Source organism: Echiichthys vipera, assembly GCF_963691815.1.
Source record: "Echiichthys vipera genome assembly, chromosome: 17".
Lineage (NCBI taxonomy): Eukaryota > Metazoa > Chordata > Actinopteri > Perciformes > Trachinidae > Echiichthys > Echiichthys vipera.
In genome coordinates, this window is record NC_139842.1 from 12,363,447 (window position 1) to 12,380,303 (window position 16,857).

The 16,857-nt window shown below is 41.4% G+C and overlaps 1 protein-coding gene across 1 annotated transcript; it reads right to left on the reverse strand.

The window, feature by feature from the left end:
- Positions 1-1,576: 1,576 nt before the first annotated feature.
- Positions 1,577-16,675, reverse strand: iqck (IQ motif containing K; the record flags this gene model as incomplete). The annotated part of the gene is made up of 9 exons (XM_083931248.1): positions 1,577-1,854; positions 5,694-5,805; positions 14,637-14,721; positions 15,120-15,197; positions 15,339-15,391; positions 15,645-15,742; positions 15,824-15,974; positions 16,051-16,178; positions 16,624-16,675. The coding sequence occupies 9 exons, from the start codon at positions 16,673-16,675 to the stop codon at positions 1,577-1,579; spliced, it is 1,035 nt and encodes a 344-aa protein (XP_083787374.1).
- Positions 16,676-16,857: the final 182 nt, after the last annotated feature.

Consider the following 16,857-nt stretch of genomic DNA (forward strand, 5'->3'; position numbering starts at 1 on the left):
TCACCTCAGCCAGTAGCAGCTGTCTCCCAGGCATCCACATACCTGCAAAGGGAGATACATGACCCTCCTCATGCCTCACCGTGAGGCGGTGTGCGTCAGTGACTAGGATGGTCAGGAAAGTCGTCCATCAAAAGGCCGCCGGATTGCTGCTCTGCAGGGACACTGGAGAGGAAACCAGGAGTATCCTCTCAGGTATGTGATGGGAATATGCCAGGAGGGCACTTTATTAACACAGTTCAATTGACAGTCAGGAGAAGATGGTTATAACCTGTCCGGCAGTCTCTTATGTTGGCATGAAGGAGAGTAGAGAAAAGCAGTTGAGGAGTATTTTTATTCTGAATATTTTTTCCAATCAAATTTCATGAACTTTCCATGGCTGATGGGGGGGAGGGGGGCGTTGGGATGTCTCACCTTTATTGACTTTCAAAAGCCCAAAAAGCAAAATACAAATATTTCAAATCTGCTGACGTGAGGATACACAAAAATAAAATACAGCACGTACAAAATGTACAAATTTCCTGTAATGGGATCACATGGCAGTGATGCCAAATCAGGCCAGGAGCGTAAAGGGAGGGGGGCCTAAATCTATCTTTAATTAAGGTTAATTTAAGATAGACAGACATACTGTATATACCTGTCAAAATACTCAAGACCTCCTCCGCTACAGTAGCTGTCTCCAGGACTACAATTAGCCTTAAGGAAACAAACACACAGACTTATAAGGCGAAAACAACATCAACGTATATATATATATATATATATATATACTGTATATATATATATATATACGTATATTATTATTATTATATATACACCAATGTTAAAACCATTTATATTAAATAGGATATGATTTCGAACTTGCCTTACTGTAACAATTAAATCTACATAGTGTAGAGAGATATACAACAGGGTTATTATCACTTGTAAGATGGAGAATACAGGATGTTCTTCTTTGCTGCTCAGTCGGATAGCTGTCAATCACCCAGCAATGATCTCAGTGATGTTTTAAACACTCTGTTCTTTTGATTCTCTGTTTCCCTGACAGTGTAATTTCCTTTCCTGATAAACAGGATAGAAAGTGCTGCTCTGAAAGCTGACATACCTTCCAGTCTGGCCTCAATTCCTGGCTTGAATAGAAATGCTATAACCTCTTTTGTGGAGTGATATGTATTGCAAAGGGAAAAGGAAAATGACTTGGCAAGGATATACCATTTGGTTATCTTCCACTGAACTATCAGCTAGAGGGGCTGCGAGGAAACATTAAGTCACGTTACGAGAGGCTTCACATCCGACTGTAATAATATGGGAACCGTACTATATGGCGTTCATTTGTCGGGTGAGACTCGTAAAGGAAAGTGATCCATCAAAAAGGCAATGAAAGCAATCAACTAATTAGACATAAATCTCAGACCATAAATCCCTGCCTGGCCATATCCAATTGGTTACACACGTTTTTAATGGCTCATGTAATCACTTTGGTCAGTTTGACATCAACCTAACAGAGTTTAATAGCCTTTAAACACCAGAGAAACCTTGTTCACAGGAGCGAATGATTTCAGTTAACAGTACCACCAGTCTAGCTTAGGTTTTGAGTTCCTAGTAGAGAAGAAGATGCTACTGTCAGGGATTTTTCACCATGCACAGATACAGCCAGGAAATCAGTCAGAGATGGTGCAGACGCCATTTTCTCCATGCTGCACTGGCTTGGGGTCAGCCACTCACCGCCTTCAGGGCTCGTCTGGGGGCTGGGGGTGTGGACCACGGGGCTCTGGGGGGTGGCGGAAAACACATGGATAGACACGTCGGAGTCGCCGTGCTGGGGGCTTCCTGGAAGATCTGTCATGGCAGAGCCCACTGGTGACAAACAAGAACTGCATTCTTAATAGGAACAGGTTCATTGCTGTTGTAAGCAGACTGTTATTAATGGTGATTAATTTAGGCACACCTCAAAAATAAGCTTTATTTACGGGAATCTTAACATTTTGCGTCACTCTGCAAAAGATCTTTAAAGGGGAACACCACTTTGATATTTACAAGGCCCAGGAGAGTTCAATCAATATTTGTGAACATGAGCTGCTCTCTCTTTCAAAGCCGAACACCAGAGAAGTAAGTCTCAAACTTGTGAGGCCGAGTATTAAGTCTGGAGGTGCTCCATAGAAAATTAATTGTTGACCGATTTTGTGAACCCACAGGATGTTTGTTTCAAATACGATAACAACAAAAGATGTTTTATTCAAATATGTAGGCTAACTATATGTAGACATACATGATTCACATGTTTATTTGAGCGAGAGACTAATGATTTAAGGTTTCATTGTGTCAGGTGTTTCTGTTTCTAGCACACATTTACAAATATCAGTTATAAAGAATAGTTTGCAACCCCCATTGCTATCTGTAAAGCATAGACATATCTAATTATACTGTTACCCTCCTGTTTTTTTACATTATGCTGGTGTTTGAGGACATAAAAAACAAGTTGCTTATGAAAAATAAAAGTTATGCCATTCCCAATCATGATTTATAGAAAACTATGTTCCAATAAGGCCTGTGTTGAAATCTGTTTAACAAACTGTGATTCAGCCAGTTACGGACACTTTCTCACTGTGACAGCTGTAAGGCTATTGTGGTGGCCTTTTGTTATCTGCCAGTAAAGGGCAATGGCTTTGACATTATGGAAGTAAAGCTATGATGAATAGACTGCTATATTTGGCCTTGTAAACCGCAGCAAGAGGGTTTTAAATGATGGTGGTGAAAGTTGTTTTGCTTTATTTACAAGCTAATGACTGTAACTGTGGTTTTGAAAACTCCTTGAAGTGCATCAATACCATCTGCAGCATCAACATCTGCGCTGATACAGCTATTTGTTTCACACTTTTAATAATGTGCCACATATAAACATGGTGTGAAAGTTCTTTATGATGAATACATTAAGCTAATAAAAGTGCAGTGCAACTTGTGCCGGACATGGGTACAATTAATGGCAATTGATAGATTTATATAAGTGTTTCATTTCATGCTCCACATTGACAACAACATGACTATGATATATGATTATCAAATGATAAGTTATTACTATTATAACCATTAGATAATGAGGTGTTTTCCCAGCTAACAAACGCTTGGACTGACGGTACACATCAGGTTACAGCCAAGGACAGCCGTGCTGTGATTCATGAGCTGTTGAGAGCTACACCTGCCCTATGAGCCGTGACCTCTTGACCTTGAAGTATCATCGTGTGTCTGCTCTCTGGGTTGCTTTGCTCTTCCCCCTTTTGTTTTCCTCACTGTCTCTGACTAATTCTGATTTCAGGCTGTGAAATGGCAGAAGAGGTATCGCATGCTGGTGTCCTTGGGTCAAATGAGAGGAGTGCAGCTGTTGCTGGATCGACTTAAAGAGTGTGTGAGTGTGTACACAGTAGGGAGGGGGCTTCGCTAAATAATTTCTCTCCCCTCACTCACTTTCTCTCTACCACACCCTCCGTGCCAAACATGGGTAATTTATCTGTCAGTGCTGCTGGAGGGGGGGGCATTTGCTTCATTAAATCCAAAATAACAACAGGCAAAACGAGCAAACAAACTGCAACTTCAGCACCAAGCTCTTTCCCCTCCGTCTGCCTCTGGCTCATTCATTTCTGGTTCTCTCTCTCTGTCTCATCCATTTCAGATTCAACTGAAGAGGTCAGAAAATGGCTTCCATTCAGGATTGTCTGGGCAGACTCTCTTGAACACTCACACAACCTCTTACAAACACAAACACATACCCCCAGGCCCCCTGCTAAAATGTCAGGTCAGCAGTAGTGGTGCAGCAGCTAGCAGCTAGCAGCAGCAGCACAGCGTGGCTTGTGGCACCCCAGTAGAAGAATTTGCCGGCCCACTGTGGCTGGAGTAAGCGCCTTTGTTGTGTGGAATGTGTCAGTGTGGAAGAAACCTGTGTTTATGGTGGTTTTATTGTTTGTGAGTGACAAAAAACAGAGATGCTACAACGCCCAGCTGTAGTGTGCAAGTTGAAGTGTTTGTGAGTCCTCATCTACAGTATATGCATATTAATTTAAAGTGGCTATAATGACTATATTTGGATGGACTGATCACAAGATTACTTGAATGGGAAAGCAGTCGCCCATGGTGGCAAACTCAGAGAATTATTTCCAAATTTGATTACTTTTTCATGAGACTACGGAGGGAAACTGAAGTTTGTCCTGTGCAGTCGACCTGTTGTAGCTGGAAGGTTACTTCCTATTGTGACAGTTAATATATTTAACAAAATGCTAACGCTGGCTTGCTCACAATGACAACGCTAATCTGCTAGCATGCTAACATTTGCTAATTAGCACAAAACAAAAAGGCTGCGTCTGAAATTCAACCAACATGCTATTAGCAGGTTAAAACTGTATGTAAGATTTTTTAGTGTGTCTGAAATCCTACTATGAAACCAGTACTATGTGAAATGCACGCTATTTTCAGTGAAATATTACCGTATGCAAGCACTGGAAAAAATATCCCACAATGCAAAGCGGTAGTAACATCGATTACATTTAAATTTTCATTTCTACATGTTAGAATCCGTTATTATGTCACCTGCAGCTGTTGGACTAGTTGATTAGCTTTTCCAGTAATTAAAGCATTATCTTTATTATCCTTGACGCCAGAAGGTTACCATGGTTACACATCTCCTACCTGCACAGAAGCTCTAAGGAAGTGACGTAGTTATTACAGCTCAGCAGGCCCGAAAACTGAATTTAATCAATAAAGGTACATCTTATCTTAAGGTGCATACTACTGTTTGTACATGCGAAAGTAAGTCTGATTTATAACAAAATACCTTCAAGGTATTGGACAAATTGAAGATCTGATGGTGGTGCTAGAAGAAAACCATTTCATCGCTATCTATCCAATCGTTTTTGAGATATTTCAGACCGGACCAGAGTGGTGGACTGATGTGGCCTGCATTCTCAACTGCTGTGCTCTGTCCTTCATGTACAAATGCAATATACACACACACGCGCACACACACAAGCCTAGACACACTTTATCATCACTTTATACCTCTCTCTGTCTTCATCTGCCTCCGTCTACGCTCTGTATCTCTTCTCTTTCTTCGCATTATCCCCCAGTCCCCATCCTCTGCTCTATCTCAGTGTCACTCAAACATACCCAGAGCCCTGCAGACAATTTATTTCTCTCCTTCACTTTCAATCCTCTCTCTCTTTCTGACTCACTCTCCTCGTCTCTTTCTCTTTCTCAATCTCTGCCACTGCTCTCATTGCCAAGCTTTAACTTCAAAGCCTTGTTAGGATGAAAACTGTATCTCTGCAGTTTATGTGCGTAATTGGGGGTGAGACTGTATTGTGTACCCGCTGGTATATGTACGTGTGTATATTGGTGTATAGTATTGTATGGGTTGATATCATGCACTGTAGAATGTTTGTGTGAATGCTTACGTGTGTTGGCATCCTGCCTGCCTATCAGCAGCTGTTGTCGACCACATTAGAAAATTCAAGATCAATGGTATTGTGTTGCCAGCAAGCCGTAGGCCCGGCATTCAGTGATACCACCATGTGTGTGTGTGTGTGTGTGTGTGTGTGTGTGTGTGTGTGTGTGTGTGTGTGTGTGTGTGTGTGTGTGTGTGTGTGTGTGTGTGTGTGTGTGTGTGTGTGTGTGTGTGTGTGTGTGTGTGCGCGTGCGTGCGCTCTCACCTCGACTCTCCTGTTGAGTCCAGAACCGCTCGACAGTTTTGGCAATGTCACAGTTCTCCCTTAGTTCTTTCTGCCACTGGCGCAGCTCCTGCACATCTGGGCGTGCCCTAATCTATAACACACAACACAGCACACGTGCGAACGCAGCACGTGCATAAATTCACATAAGCAAACATCATCGGAAGCTTAATTAAGTTGCAAGCTAGCAAGAGTTTCCAATATGATTTTTAGTAATAAATCATTCTTTTTTTTCTGTATGGTGGACACAACAACCTCCATACGTCATACTCTGTCAAGTCACATCTATCCTGCTGACAATGCTTTTGCTCTACTTTCATCACTTCTGTACATATATTATATACTTGTGCTCATTTTACAATATCCTCCTGTGAGCTAATAAAATAAAATAACAAAATGATCCCTGTATAAGGATCTCAGTTTTGCAAAATCCGTAACATTTTTTAAATAAGCTTTTTATTAATGTTTTATTTTTTAATTATTATTTAAATATGCTATTTCTTATTATTCGCCATACTTTTATTTCCTTGCTTTTATGTCATTGTAATGCTGAAATGTTTTAATCTGGATTTTCAGTGTTTTCAAAGGTATTGTGTAAATAGTTTTATCGGAGGCCAAGTTGTGAATTGCAGCTTGATGCTGCAAAAAAATAACAAAAGAGGCCAGTGATCATGGGAGTTGTTGTTTTCACCACCATTGCCATCACTGCACTGAGACGAATTATAACATTGACTCAGTTTCTCTGAGAGCTTAAGATCCAAATGTTCGATGACTAAAATCTTTCATTAAAAATGACCAAGATCTAAAAGGTGTATTGTAAAAATGTGTCTTAAAGCGGGACAAAAAGTCAATCTATGACGGACAATGGCAGACAATCACAACGCTGATGCATCAAGGGGATGACGCCATTGCCAGATGATCTAATGCAAAGGTAACTGATTGTTACCTTAATTCAAATTATGGATTTATTTGGGTTTAAACAGTGTTGGAAACATTTGGGATATTGTAAATACACAACTCAACAAAATATATAACATAGGTCTAGTTTTGTTGTTTGTTTTTAGACATTTGAATGCAGAAATGTTATATATGATGTCTTTACACATAAATGACCTAAGGCAAGAAGAGAGAAGGGTTAAAAGACAATGACTGTAGGAGTTAAAATTATGAAAAAAAAAAAAAAAATTAAGTCATGCTGTCTCAGTGTGTGTTCTTTAAAAGTTGTAGAGCCCTGTGAGCTATACTGTGGGAATAATGTCTGAAAAGATCCCTGCAGAGAAAAATCATCAGCATTGATAGTAATGAAGCGTGTTTAGATGTATAGCAGAGTGTGTACGCGCATCTGTGTCCACATAGGTGGGTAAGTGGGTCAAATGCAGATTCATGTCAGTAAGCCTTCTCTGATTCTTGTCTCTATTTGCCTGTACTGAAGGTAGCATAAGTTATGTGTCTGTTCTAGCAGTAAAACCCCTGTAGTTGTTGTGTGTGTTTGCATGTATGCGTGGTGCTGGCTTTTCCTGAGATATTACTAAACAGACTTGCTGTTTTAGATGAATAGACTCTCCCACTAACTTGGCCTCCTCCCTCTCCATCCTTTTCCTCCTCCCTTGCCTTGCATCTCTTCTCCTTCAGTACCCATGTATACCTCTCCCTCTTCTCACACTCAACTTCAGATACCATCTCTCTCTCCTCAGTATTCTCTCCCACCTCTCCTCTCTCCAATCCTGTTTTCCTCGCACTCCTCCTTCTCTGTTCGACTGCTTGAATGGCGACAATAGCGTTGCTATTAGCAGAGGGTATGAAAGTGGGCCTGTTATATAAGCTGGGCGATGGGTTGATGAACGGGTGAGCTAGCAGGCCCCAATAGTTAATTCACAGAGTGTCACAGTGCTGCAACAGCCTCTCTACTGATGGGAGCAAACCATAGAAATGGAAATGAGGGGCGAGGGTCAGAAGGGGTGGGGGTCTGTCGTGTTTGCTCACCGTCGCTTGTGTGCGTCTATTTGTGTGCGTCTATTTGTGTCTGTGTGGTCATTTTTACTCTGTCACTTTTCATCGGTCTCCTGCAGAAACCTTAAACCTCCAGTTCCTCTCCGTCTGTTGCTGTCAGCCACTGATAAACAACAGGAACATGTCATGGCTGTGGGACCCCTGAGACAATGCTTTGCAATGTGTCACAAACAGAGACAAAACCAAAGTAGTCAGTTCTTGGAAATCTGACTTTTTTAGTAGACTTGCTTTCTGCAGGAGGCTGCCGGTTTGTGTGTGATAGCAGGAGACAAAGAGCTGAGTCGAGTGTGTGTGTGCGTGATCATTTTGAAGCCTGTCTGTGTGCATCAGTACAGCTGATTAGCAGGGGTGAGGTATTGTTTTGAATGTGTGCACTCTGTGTGTGATTGTGTGTGTGTACTGTATGTGTGTTGTGTGGGCATATATATATCTGAATATGATTTTCAACACAAAAGTCTTTTTGGTTTCTTTCTGGTTTGAATCAATAATGAACATTTGATAATACACTATTGTGTCGCTATGATCGTCCATGTCACTGCACACATGTTTTTAGATAAAAGAAGGAACCCATCTTCTTCCAGCTCGCAAAGCCGCACAAACCGAACCCCCAACGCTCACCCACAAAATTGCATACAACCACACAGTGACACAATCTGTGCACACTATGCTTAAATCCTTCTGCACAGCCTTTCAAGCTGCCTGCCCTTTTTTTGTGCAAAGCTGCCTATGAGACTGAGCTCCTGTCCCAGCAGCACAATAGCTTCTTTTTGGATGAACTGGCTGCAGTCACATCACTGGCCGCAATGACATGGCCACCACAGCCTCAATCTACGCTTCACACTGCATCCACTCACAGACCCATGATCTTTTTGTTGGTCAATGCTTCCATCAAGACTTAACCAGCTGAGCAACATGTGATATGATTCATGCCTTTGTAGACTCACACAGGAAGTGGTTGCACTGTGAAACCACTGTCCTTTCTAAAAAACAAACAAATACATAGGCCTATAAATACTCTCTATTTTACAGATGATAGTGGATATTACAAGACTACCTGAGTAGGCCTTTTTATGCTATGACGAGTTCATCTTGTTCTGGGACAGCGTACCCCTACAGCCATTCTGCAGGAAGGGGGAAGTGAGGACGAGGCCGAGCCACCGGCTACTGGACATCCTGAGTGCCTGTGACATATTTTCTGCATGAGTGTCACTGCACGTGGCCCGTCACTGACTAAACACTGGAGCTCAATTCAAACCATTCGTCTATCGCTGCCCTCAGATCATTCAACTGGAATCGCAGACCTAGTTCTGTTGTTGACTCTGCAGCTCTCTGGGTGTTGGCGTGTGTGTGTGTGTGTGTGTGTGTGTGTGTGTGTGTGTGTGTGTGTGTGTGTGTATTTGTGTATTTGTGTGTGTGTGTGTGTGTGTGTGTGTGTGTGTGTGTGTGTGTGTGTGTGTGTGTGTGTGTGTGGGAGAGAGAGAAAGAGAGTCTTTCAAACAGCTCTATTAGTTTATGTCATGTGGAATACACAATAACATCTTTATTCAAAATTACTTACCAAATGAAACAAAGCAATGCAACTTAAGATTCAAGCTGTAGTTCAATATCTTGGGAAATATGCTTATTCACTTTTGTGTGGAGAGTTAGATGAGAAGATCTATAGGACTCTCATGTCTGTACGGTAAAGCAAATTTAAATTTTATTTTATATTATTGTTTTTTTTCGACTGCATACAATTAAAAGCTATAGCACCGGAGTTAGCTAGCTCCTCCTTTACATCTGTTGTCACTGGGAAGGTAGACAGAAACAACAACCACAGAACAGCAAATACATGCATCAGTGTAAGAGAATATATAGAAACAGTGTGATAAATACAAAAAAAATCATTGGTGTTGACACTTTTGTGCTGACTTTAGCCAAAGCTTGAGACAGGTTTAAACACTGCAAAGCTTCCTGTGTGACTAATGTTTGTAGGACTGGAATTTCACTTCCCCACTACTATAATCAAGAGGGCTTCCTGAGCAAAATGGTGTCCTTCTGAACCGATTACCCAGTCACCCCTGCTCTAGTCCCCCTGGCACCACCACTCCTGGGATAGACCAGACATCGTCTAAGAAGAGGAGGTGCAATATTATGAATAATTTTAAACATCAGACATGCATTAGAGTAAAATATGAATAAAGCTTGAGAAAACTGTATTTGTCATGATTTTACAGTGATGATGATCCATTGTCTTTTTACCTAGACCTTTTACGATTTGTGTATAGAGGGAATACACAGGCTTGGTCGAGTCACTGTGACCAGGTAGTTATGCAGTAAGACAGATGGGAAAAATCAATGTGTGTACAAAAAGCTTTTCAGCGGACGGACACAACTGGTGCCTGATGCTCTTGAAATGATTCAGCATAAATGTAACATTGCTGATGACCCTTCTAACTCTTTTTTTTGAGAGACAGGTTTGTGTCAATTACGATGCATTCATACTTAACATGTGTCATAGATCTGATGAATTCACTATTGAATCTTGAATTATTGATCCTCACTTGGTTTTATGTAGTATTTTTATTTTATTTTTCTTACCATTTTATTTAATTAATTTAACTTAGTTATTTAGTTTTTATTTTATGTTTTTGTTTGCTGTGCTCTTACCTTATCATCTGTTAGTCATTTTTCTTGTTCATCTGTCTTTTGTACTGTTAGTAGAAGCGTCCTACCCTTTATCTCGCCCTGTTGATGTGAATATACTGTATGTATGGATTTCTATGTGCTTTTGTCTTCGCTCTGCCTGTCAAAGCACTTTGTAAACGTCTACTTTTAAAGGTGTTATATAAATGAAGCTATTTGGATTATTTGTTTTTTGTACAGAGCCAGGCTTGAGTAGCTGTTTCTATCTGTTTTCAGTCTTTATATGAGGTAAAGGTTACCAGCTGTTAGTTGTATAGCTTTGTATTAATCTGACAAATATAAAAGTCGTTTTGTCTCATCTAACTCTTTGCCAGAGAGCAAATAAGCGTATTTCCCGAAATGCTGAACTATTCCTTTACATCTTCTAAAGAAAGACAAAAAAACAAAAAACCCAACATAGAATCAAATCTGACAACAGATCATGGGCTCAAACAATCACTAACATCATAATCTGTATAAACAGATTCTGCATATGAATGTAGAATCTGTAGGCAACGGGACAAGATTTGGGTAGCTGTCTGGTCCGTGTTTATAGTCCTAATAGTATTTACGAATCATGTCTGAGCAGGCTTCGGCTACATGCAGGTAAACAGTCCACGTGGAGAGCAAACGAGGCAGAACGCATCGCCCGTAATGCAATCACGGAACCCACTGGCTACTGTGTGATGATGATGTAGCTTTTCATTAGCTTTTAAAAAGCATTTATCTTCATTGATATGCGTTTCAAGTTGCCAATTCAATCGCTAAACAATGAACGCCGCTCGGAAGAGGAAGTCTTGGCCCGGATATCCCCTAGCTACACCGGAAAGACCAAAATATTAGCAGTTGCCCCGAGAGGTAATTGTCGTCGGACAGATAGCAGATGGGTCAGAGATTGCAAACATCTTGTCTCACCTGAATAAGACTTTAGACAGTATTCTGGTATGCTGTGTTAGGGCTATGCTGCACAGGGCAGTGCAGTGCTTTGGCCAGAAAGATGCCAGCCACAGTGTGTGCACAACTAATAGATTAGATATTATTATGATAAAAGCCTGCTTCTCTGCCTGACCACAGACCCTTAATACTGACAGACTAATTGTAATGCCTATTTATTACACAGAAGCCACAGCACTCCAACTCAGCTGACCAGACCTGAGAGAAGTCCTTGTGATCAGCAAGCACTCAGCGAGTATGTGTGTGTGTGTGTGTGTGTGTGTGTGTGTGTGTGTGTGTGTGTGTGTGTGTGTGTGTGTGTGTGTGTGTGTGTGTGTGTGTGCGTGCATGTACATATGTACGCATTACAGTAGCAGGCATGGATGAATGGATTAGAATCGGGCTAAGGCACACAGTGTAAAGAAGATTATGTAATATGTTTAAACCCTGCAGAGTTGTATGTGAGAGAAACAAGAGACAATCGCATTGTCCGGGTCATTGATGTGAGTGTGAGTGTGTACTATCTCTACCATTGCTCTTCTTCATTCCTCAAAATGTTTGGATGAAAGAGATTAATAATGGAGGGATAAAGTTCCAAGCTACAAAAATACTCCCTTCCCCGCTTCCTGATCTGTCACACACACACACACACACACACACACACACACACACACACACACACACACACACACACAAATACACAAATACACACACACACACACACACACACACACACACACACACACACACACACACACACACACACACACACACACACACACACACACACACACACACACACACACACTGCAGTCAGCGCTGCGTCAGGCAGGTTATGTAACAGCAGAGAGTGTAAGAGTGAAGAGAAAAGAGAGAAAGTGGAGAGGAGGGGAGGAGGAAGAGAACAGAGTATATATCGATGAGAGTAGAGGTGTGAAATTTGGATAAAGTTGTTATCATAGCATGTAAAATATCGGGTTAAGGGCATACCCAGGTTTCTCAAACACCATGTAAACAGCGTACCCCAGGTAAAATCGGAGTTCTCAAACCCCGGTTAACATACCTAGATAACTCCTTTAGTAACCGTAGTTCTCTGCATTTAAACGCTTTACCCGGATTATTATTGGGTTTCTCGCCTGCGCATGCTCCCCACTCCGTGGCGGTGGCTTCTGACCCTTAAATAGAATAAACCAGGAAGCAACGACGCCGTAAAATAACGTGAAAAAAACAACAATAGAGCGTTACCTTTAAACCGAGGGAGGACTTTGCAACGGCAAGTAACATTACAACCAAGAAGACCGGTTCCGGTCGTAATTCTGTCCAAAAATCAGCTGTTTGTGATTTTGACAAAGGTAAACCGGAGAAAAAGCCGTATTCAGTCCAGCTGTATGTTGGCGGAGCGCCACCTACTGTACCAACAGAGGGTGAATACAGGTATATTCAAACAAACAATATGAGAAAAAGAATGAGTTTTGTAAAATTGAAGCATGTAAACATATTCTAGTAAAAACCCAAAATACAAGTATCAACCTGAAAATTAACATCATATCGCACCTTTTAAAATTAGGAAAGATTATGGTGAAATACAGCCTGATATTGTCCACTTAGAAATGTGTAAACCATGATATCTCCATATGAGAGTTTTGCTGGAATACACTATTGAAAAACAATAAATGATATATTATATATTACAGTACATACACATTCTCATGCCAGTAGACACAAGTGATGTTACACACAAAGAAACTAATGTTGTTTTACAGCGCGTCAGTGCTTCACAGAAGACCCGGTTTGTGCTGATGTCCTCGTCTTCGCTCCGCTGCCCGCTGAGCTGTTAACTGCTGTTTTCCTCAAACCGAGGTAACTTCATCCCCTGTCAGGCCTTTGCCTCAGTACCTACCCAAAATATCTCCACCCTGTGTACCTTAAATAAGTCATGATCTTTAGACGCGAAACCCTCAAATTTGGACCCTGATTGTGCCGTGGTCACAGCCTCCCTGTGCTTCTCAGAGGCTACATATCTCTCCCTATTCTTACAGATGTTGCCAAAGCTGCATTCCCTCTGACATGCCCCATTCCTAAACTACTCTGCAACACCATCTTGCCTCTCTCCTCCCATTTGTCATCCATCCATCCATCTGAAAACGTTCCTAACATAGCCTGAGCCTCATCCTTCCAGATATATCCTCCCATTCTGTCACTACTGTCTCTTTCTGGCTGTGACTCTCTTCTTCTAAATCCCTCGGCGGTGCTGGGCTGCAGTGCTATCAGCGGCCCCACTGAACCTCTCTTAGTTCAGGGTAAACAAAGTGAGGAGTGACAGGCAGTCGGCTCACTGCTGCCACCTCATGTATGCAGAGAGCAGACAGATTTTGTTGTTATAGAGATATAAGAGGAAGTGTTGCCCCCTGCTGGTTCACAAGTAGCCAAAACATGGATGCATGCACCCACACACTCAATACATTTCGTGCACACGCCCACAAATCCAACTACATGCAAAAATGTTCAGATCATTCACACAGAATGTAATCATATGTGACAGCACAGCTGGCGTCTTTTCCTCTCAAACACTAAAGCTGAATCCCCCCACAAGCGTGGAGGATAAAAAAATGGAAAAATAAAGATTTCTGTCGAGACCAACAAAAACATGACCCCTGCTTTCATCCCTACAGCATACGACACTGGGTTTATTTGTGTCCGATTGTGGAGAAATCGCTGCTGTTTGCCTCTGGTTATGTCAGTTTATGTCTATTTATATCACAGCACAGAGCACTTCAAACCACAACGCCCGCAGAGGAAGGAATTACTGATGACATAATCAAGCTGCTGAATGAAATTGCCGTCCCCATGGAAGAGGGGCTTTTCAGCGAGGTTTGGGATTATACAACAAGATCGCACTGTGGGCCAATGCACCATTGTTTGTTAGGATAACAGACCCACCCACACACACACACAGACCACACATCACTGTGGTGTGTAGGGTAATTGTAGTCTACTTCTACTTCAAAATCCCATTTTTGTCCACTTACTTAAATCAATCTGAAAAGTTTATGAGGTGGTGATTGTGAATCAGTCAGCCTGACATGCCCATCCAGACATAGCTAAAGTTAGGTGTAAATGTGTGAAGTAATGGGCTTTCTTTAAGGCTTTTACTTTGGAATTTCCCTGATTTTCTTAGACTTCAAAGTTTATATGTTTAAGTTTATTTCCCATGTTTTACAAGGCTTTTAAGACCGGTGTTGGACCAATGAAGATATATTCTTCTTCCACTTCTGTCTGTCTACATTTATAGTCCCAGTCCTTTAATATCTAGTGTACCTTGTATCCCCTCCAGAAAGCCTGGATGAGCAGAGCAGCCTGATCCTCGCTCAGCAGGAGAAACAGAGGGATTGGAGGCCTGGGGCTGAAGACAGAGAGAAAAGATGTGACAAGAGATGAAACAGGAGGGTGTGTCACCTCATCTGCATAAACAAAATGGAGCATGTATCTGTGAATGAGCATGTTTGTGTGTTGTCATAATACAAAACTAGTTTCTGCATATTTATTTATTTTTTTTGAAATTAATGTTTTTTTTATATACTTTAGACACAGTTGGTGACTATAGACCTGCAAAAGACCAAAAGTTGTGTCATCTTGACAAACAAGGAATTTGCAGGTTACAGCTGAAGCATATGTATGTGTGTGTGTGTGTGTGTGTGTGTGTGTGTGTGTGTGTGTGTGTGTGTGTGTGTGTGTGTGTGTGTGTGTGTGTGTGTGTGTGTGTGTGTGTGTGTGTGTGTGTCAGGTTTGGCAGACACTCACTGAATGCTGAGCCAGTCCTTGACAAAAGGGATGTCATGGAAGTTCACCGGGGCCTGTTCTTGCCTGCGGGGGTTGTTACTGAGGAAAAGGGAAGAGCATGAGAGGGGAAAAAACATGACACGGAAACACAAAAAAACACATTTCAGGGATTGATGGGGTGACGTGAGGTGAGGATTGTACAGTGTCGAGAGAGAGCTGTGTGGGTGTGTGTGTTCTTACTTGTAGAGCCACTCAGTCAGGAAGTCGCATGGGTTAAAAGCAGTTTTTTCCCTCTTCAGCACAAAAGAAAGTAATCAACGCCATGTGTCACACAGAGGTAGTATTCAGCATTACTTATACACATTAGATGAGTGAAAGTAATAGTAGAAAATCCTAAAAAGTGTACTCAATCACAGTACTTGAGTATATGATATTTTTACCACATTTATTTACCAATTCCTTAATTTCAGGCTTTTTATGAATCATTTTAACAACATTAACTGCTTGTAGTTAGTTTACTAGGGGTTTATCAGAAGAAATCCAAACCTTGAAACATCCATGTTTCTGGGCTTCTGTCAGCAAAGCCTCCAGTCCAGGCAACAAGACTGAAAACACTCTCCTCTCCAAAAAACGTGCGACAGGACCTGACACAAACACACATACATACATGTATACAATACATTGAGACCAGGATGGCAGTTGCCCCCTTGCATCATTCATCTTACGTTCATGTGACCGTGGAGGTGATGTAGTTTTGACTGATGACGGGCGCTTCTGGCCTGAAGGACGAGCTTTTCCTAAAACAGAGTATCCAGCGAGAGCAGGGTGGCAAAGAAGAGGGTCAAAGTCTCTCAGAGGATCATCATCCACGGACACCTACAGTGAAACCGATGAGGATCATTTCAGAGGATAATAATCAGACAGGCACAAATGAGCTGAATTTTAAGCAGACCTTGGCTGTGGTGAGTCCATAGAAGACTGGTGAGTGTATACTGGCGCTGTACTGGGAGAGCTGGGTGCTCACTGAGCTGCTGTCTGTCCACACAGCACTGGGAGGACTGGGCTGTTCAGCTTCATACTCTCCACAAACACATTATACAAAAAATCATCTGCTATTATTTTGGAATCAGAATCAGCTTTAATACCCAAGTAAACGTAACACATACAAGGAATCCGGCCTTTTGTCACTCTCAATTTACACACACAAAAATAGAAATAGACATACAGCTGAAAACAAGGACAACACAAATGAAGAAAGGTAAACATAAACATTGAACTGTTATGTACAGATATAAAAGTATGAAAAAGCACAGGTTAATGAAATTGTAAATCAGAATAAGAAATACATTAATAATCCCAGGGGGAAATGGTTTAAACATGTAAACAAGCTAATAGTGCAACGGCGCAGAGTGCAAAGGTTGCTGTAATAATTAGCTATAGGATTATTATATTATATATTTATTATTATCATGATTTAAACAGTCAACTCACATAACCGTACAAAAATAAAATAGTGTCATCTTACCTTCACACACTTGTTGCCAAAGGGATTTTTTGGCACCGATTATCTTCGCCATATTCTGCATGTTAGTTCTTGTGGTTGCCAGGGACTTGCTGGTTGTCAAGGAAGTAGTCATGCTTTAACTTCCGGTGGAAAAGGTCCCTTTTGCATTTATCTTTGTTATGAAATTAAACTGTAAACTTTATTAAGCGCACATTGTTAAAATACTCCCTGTATTGTTAGTTTTTTTGGTAGTGT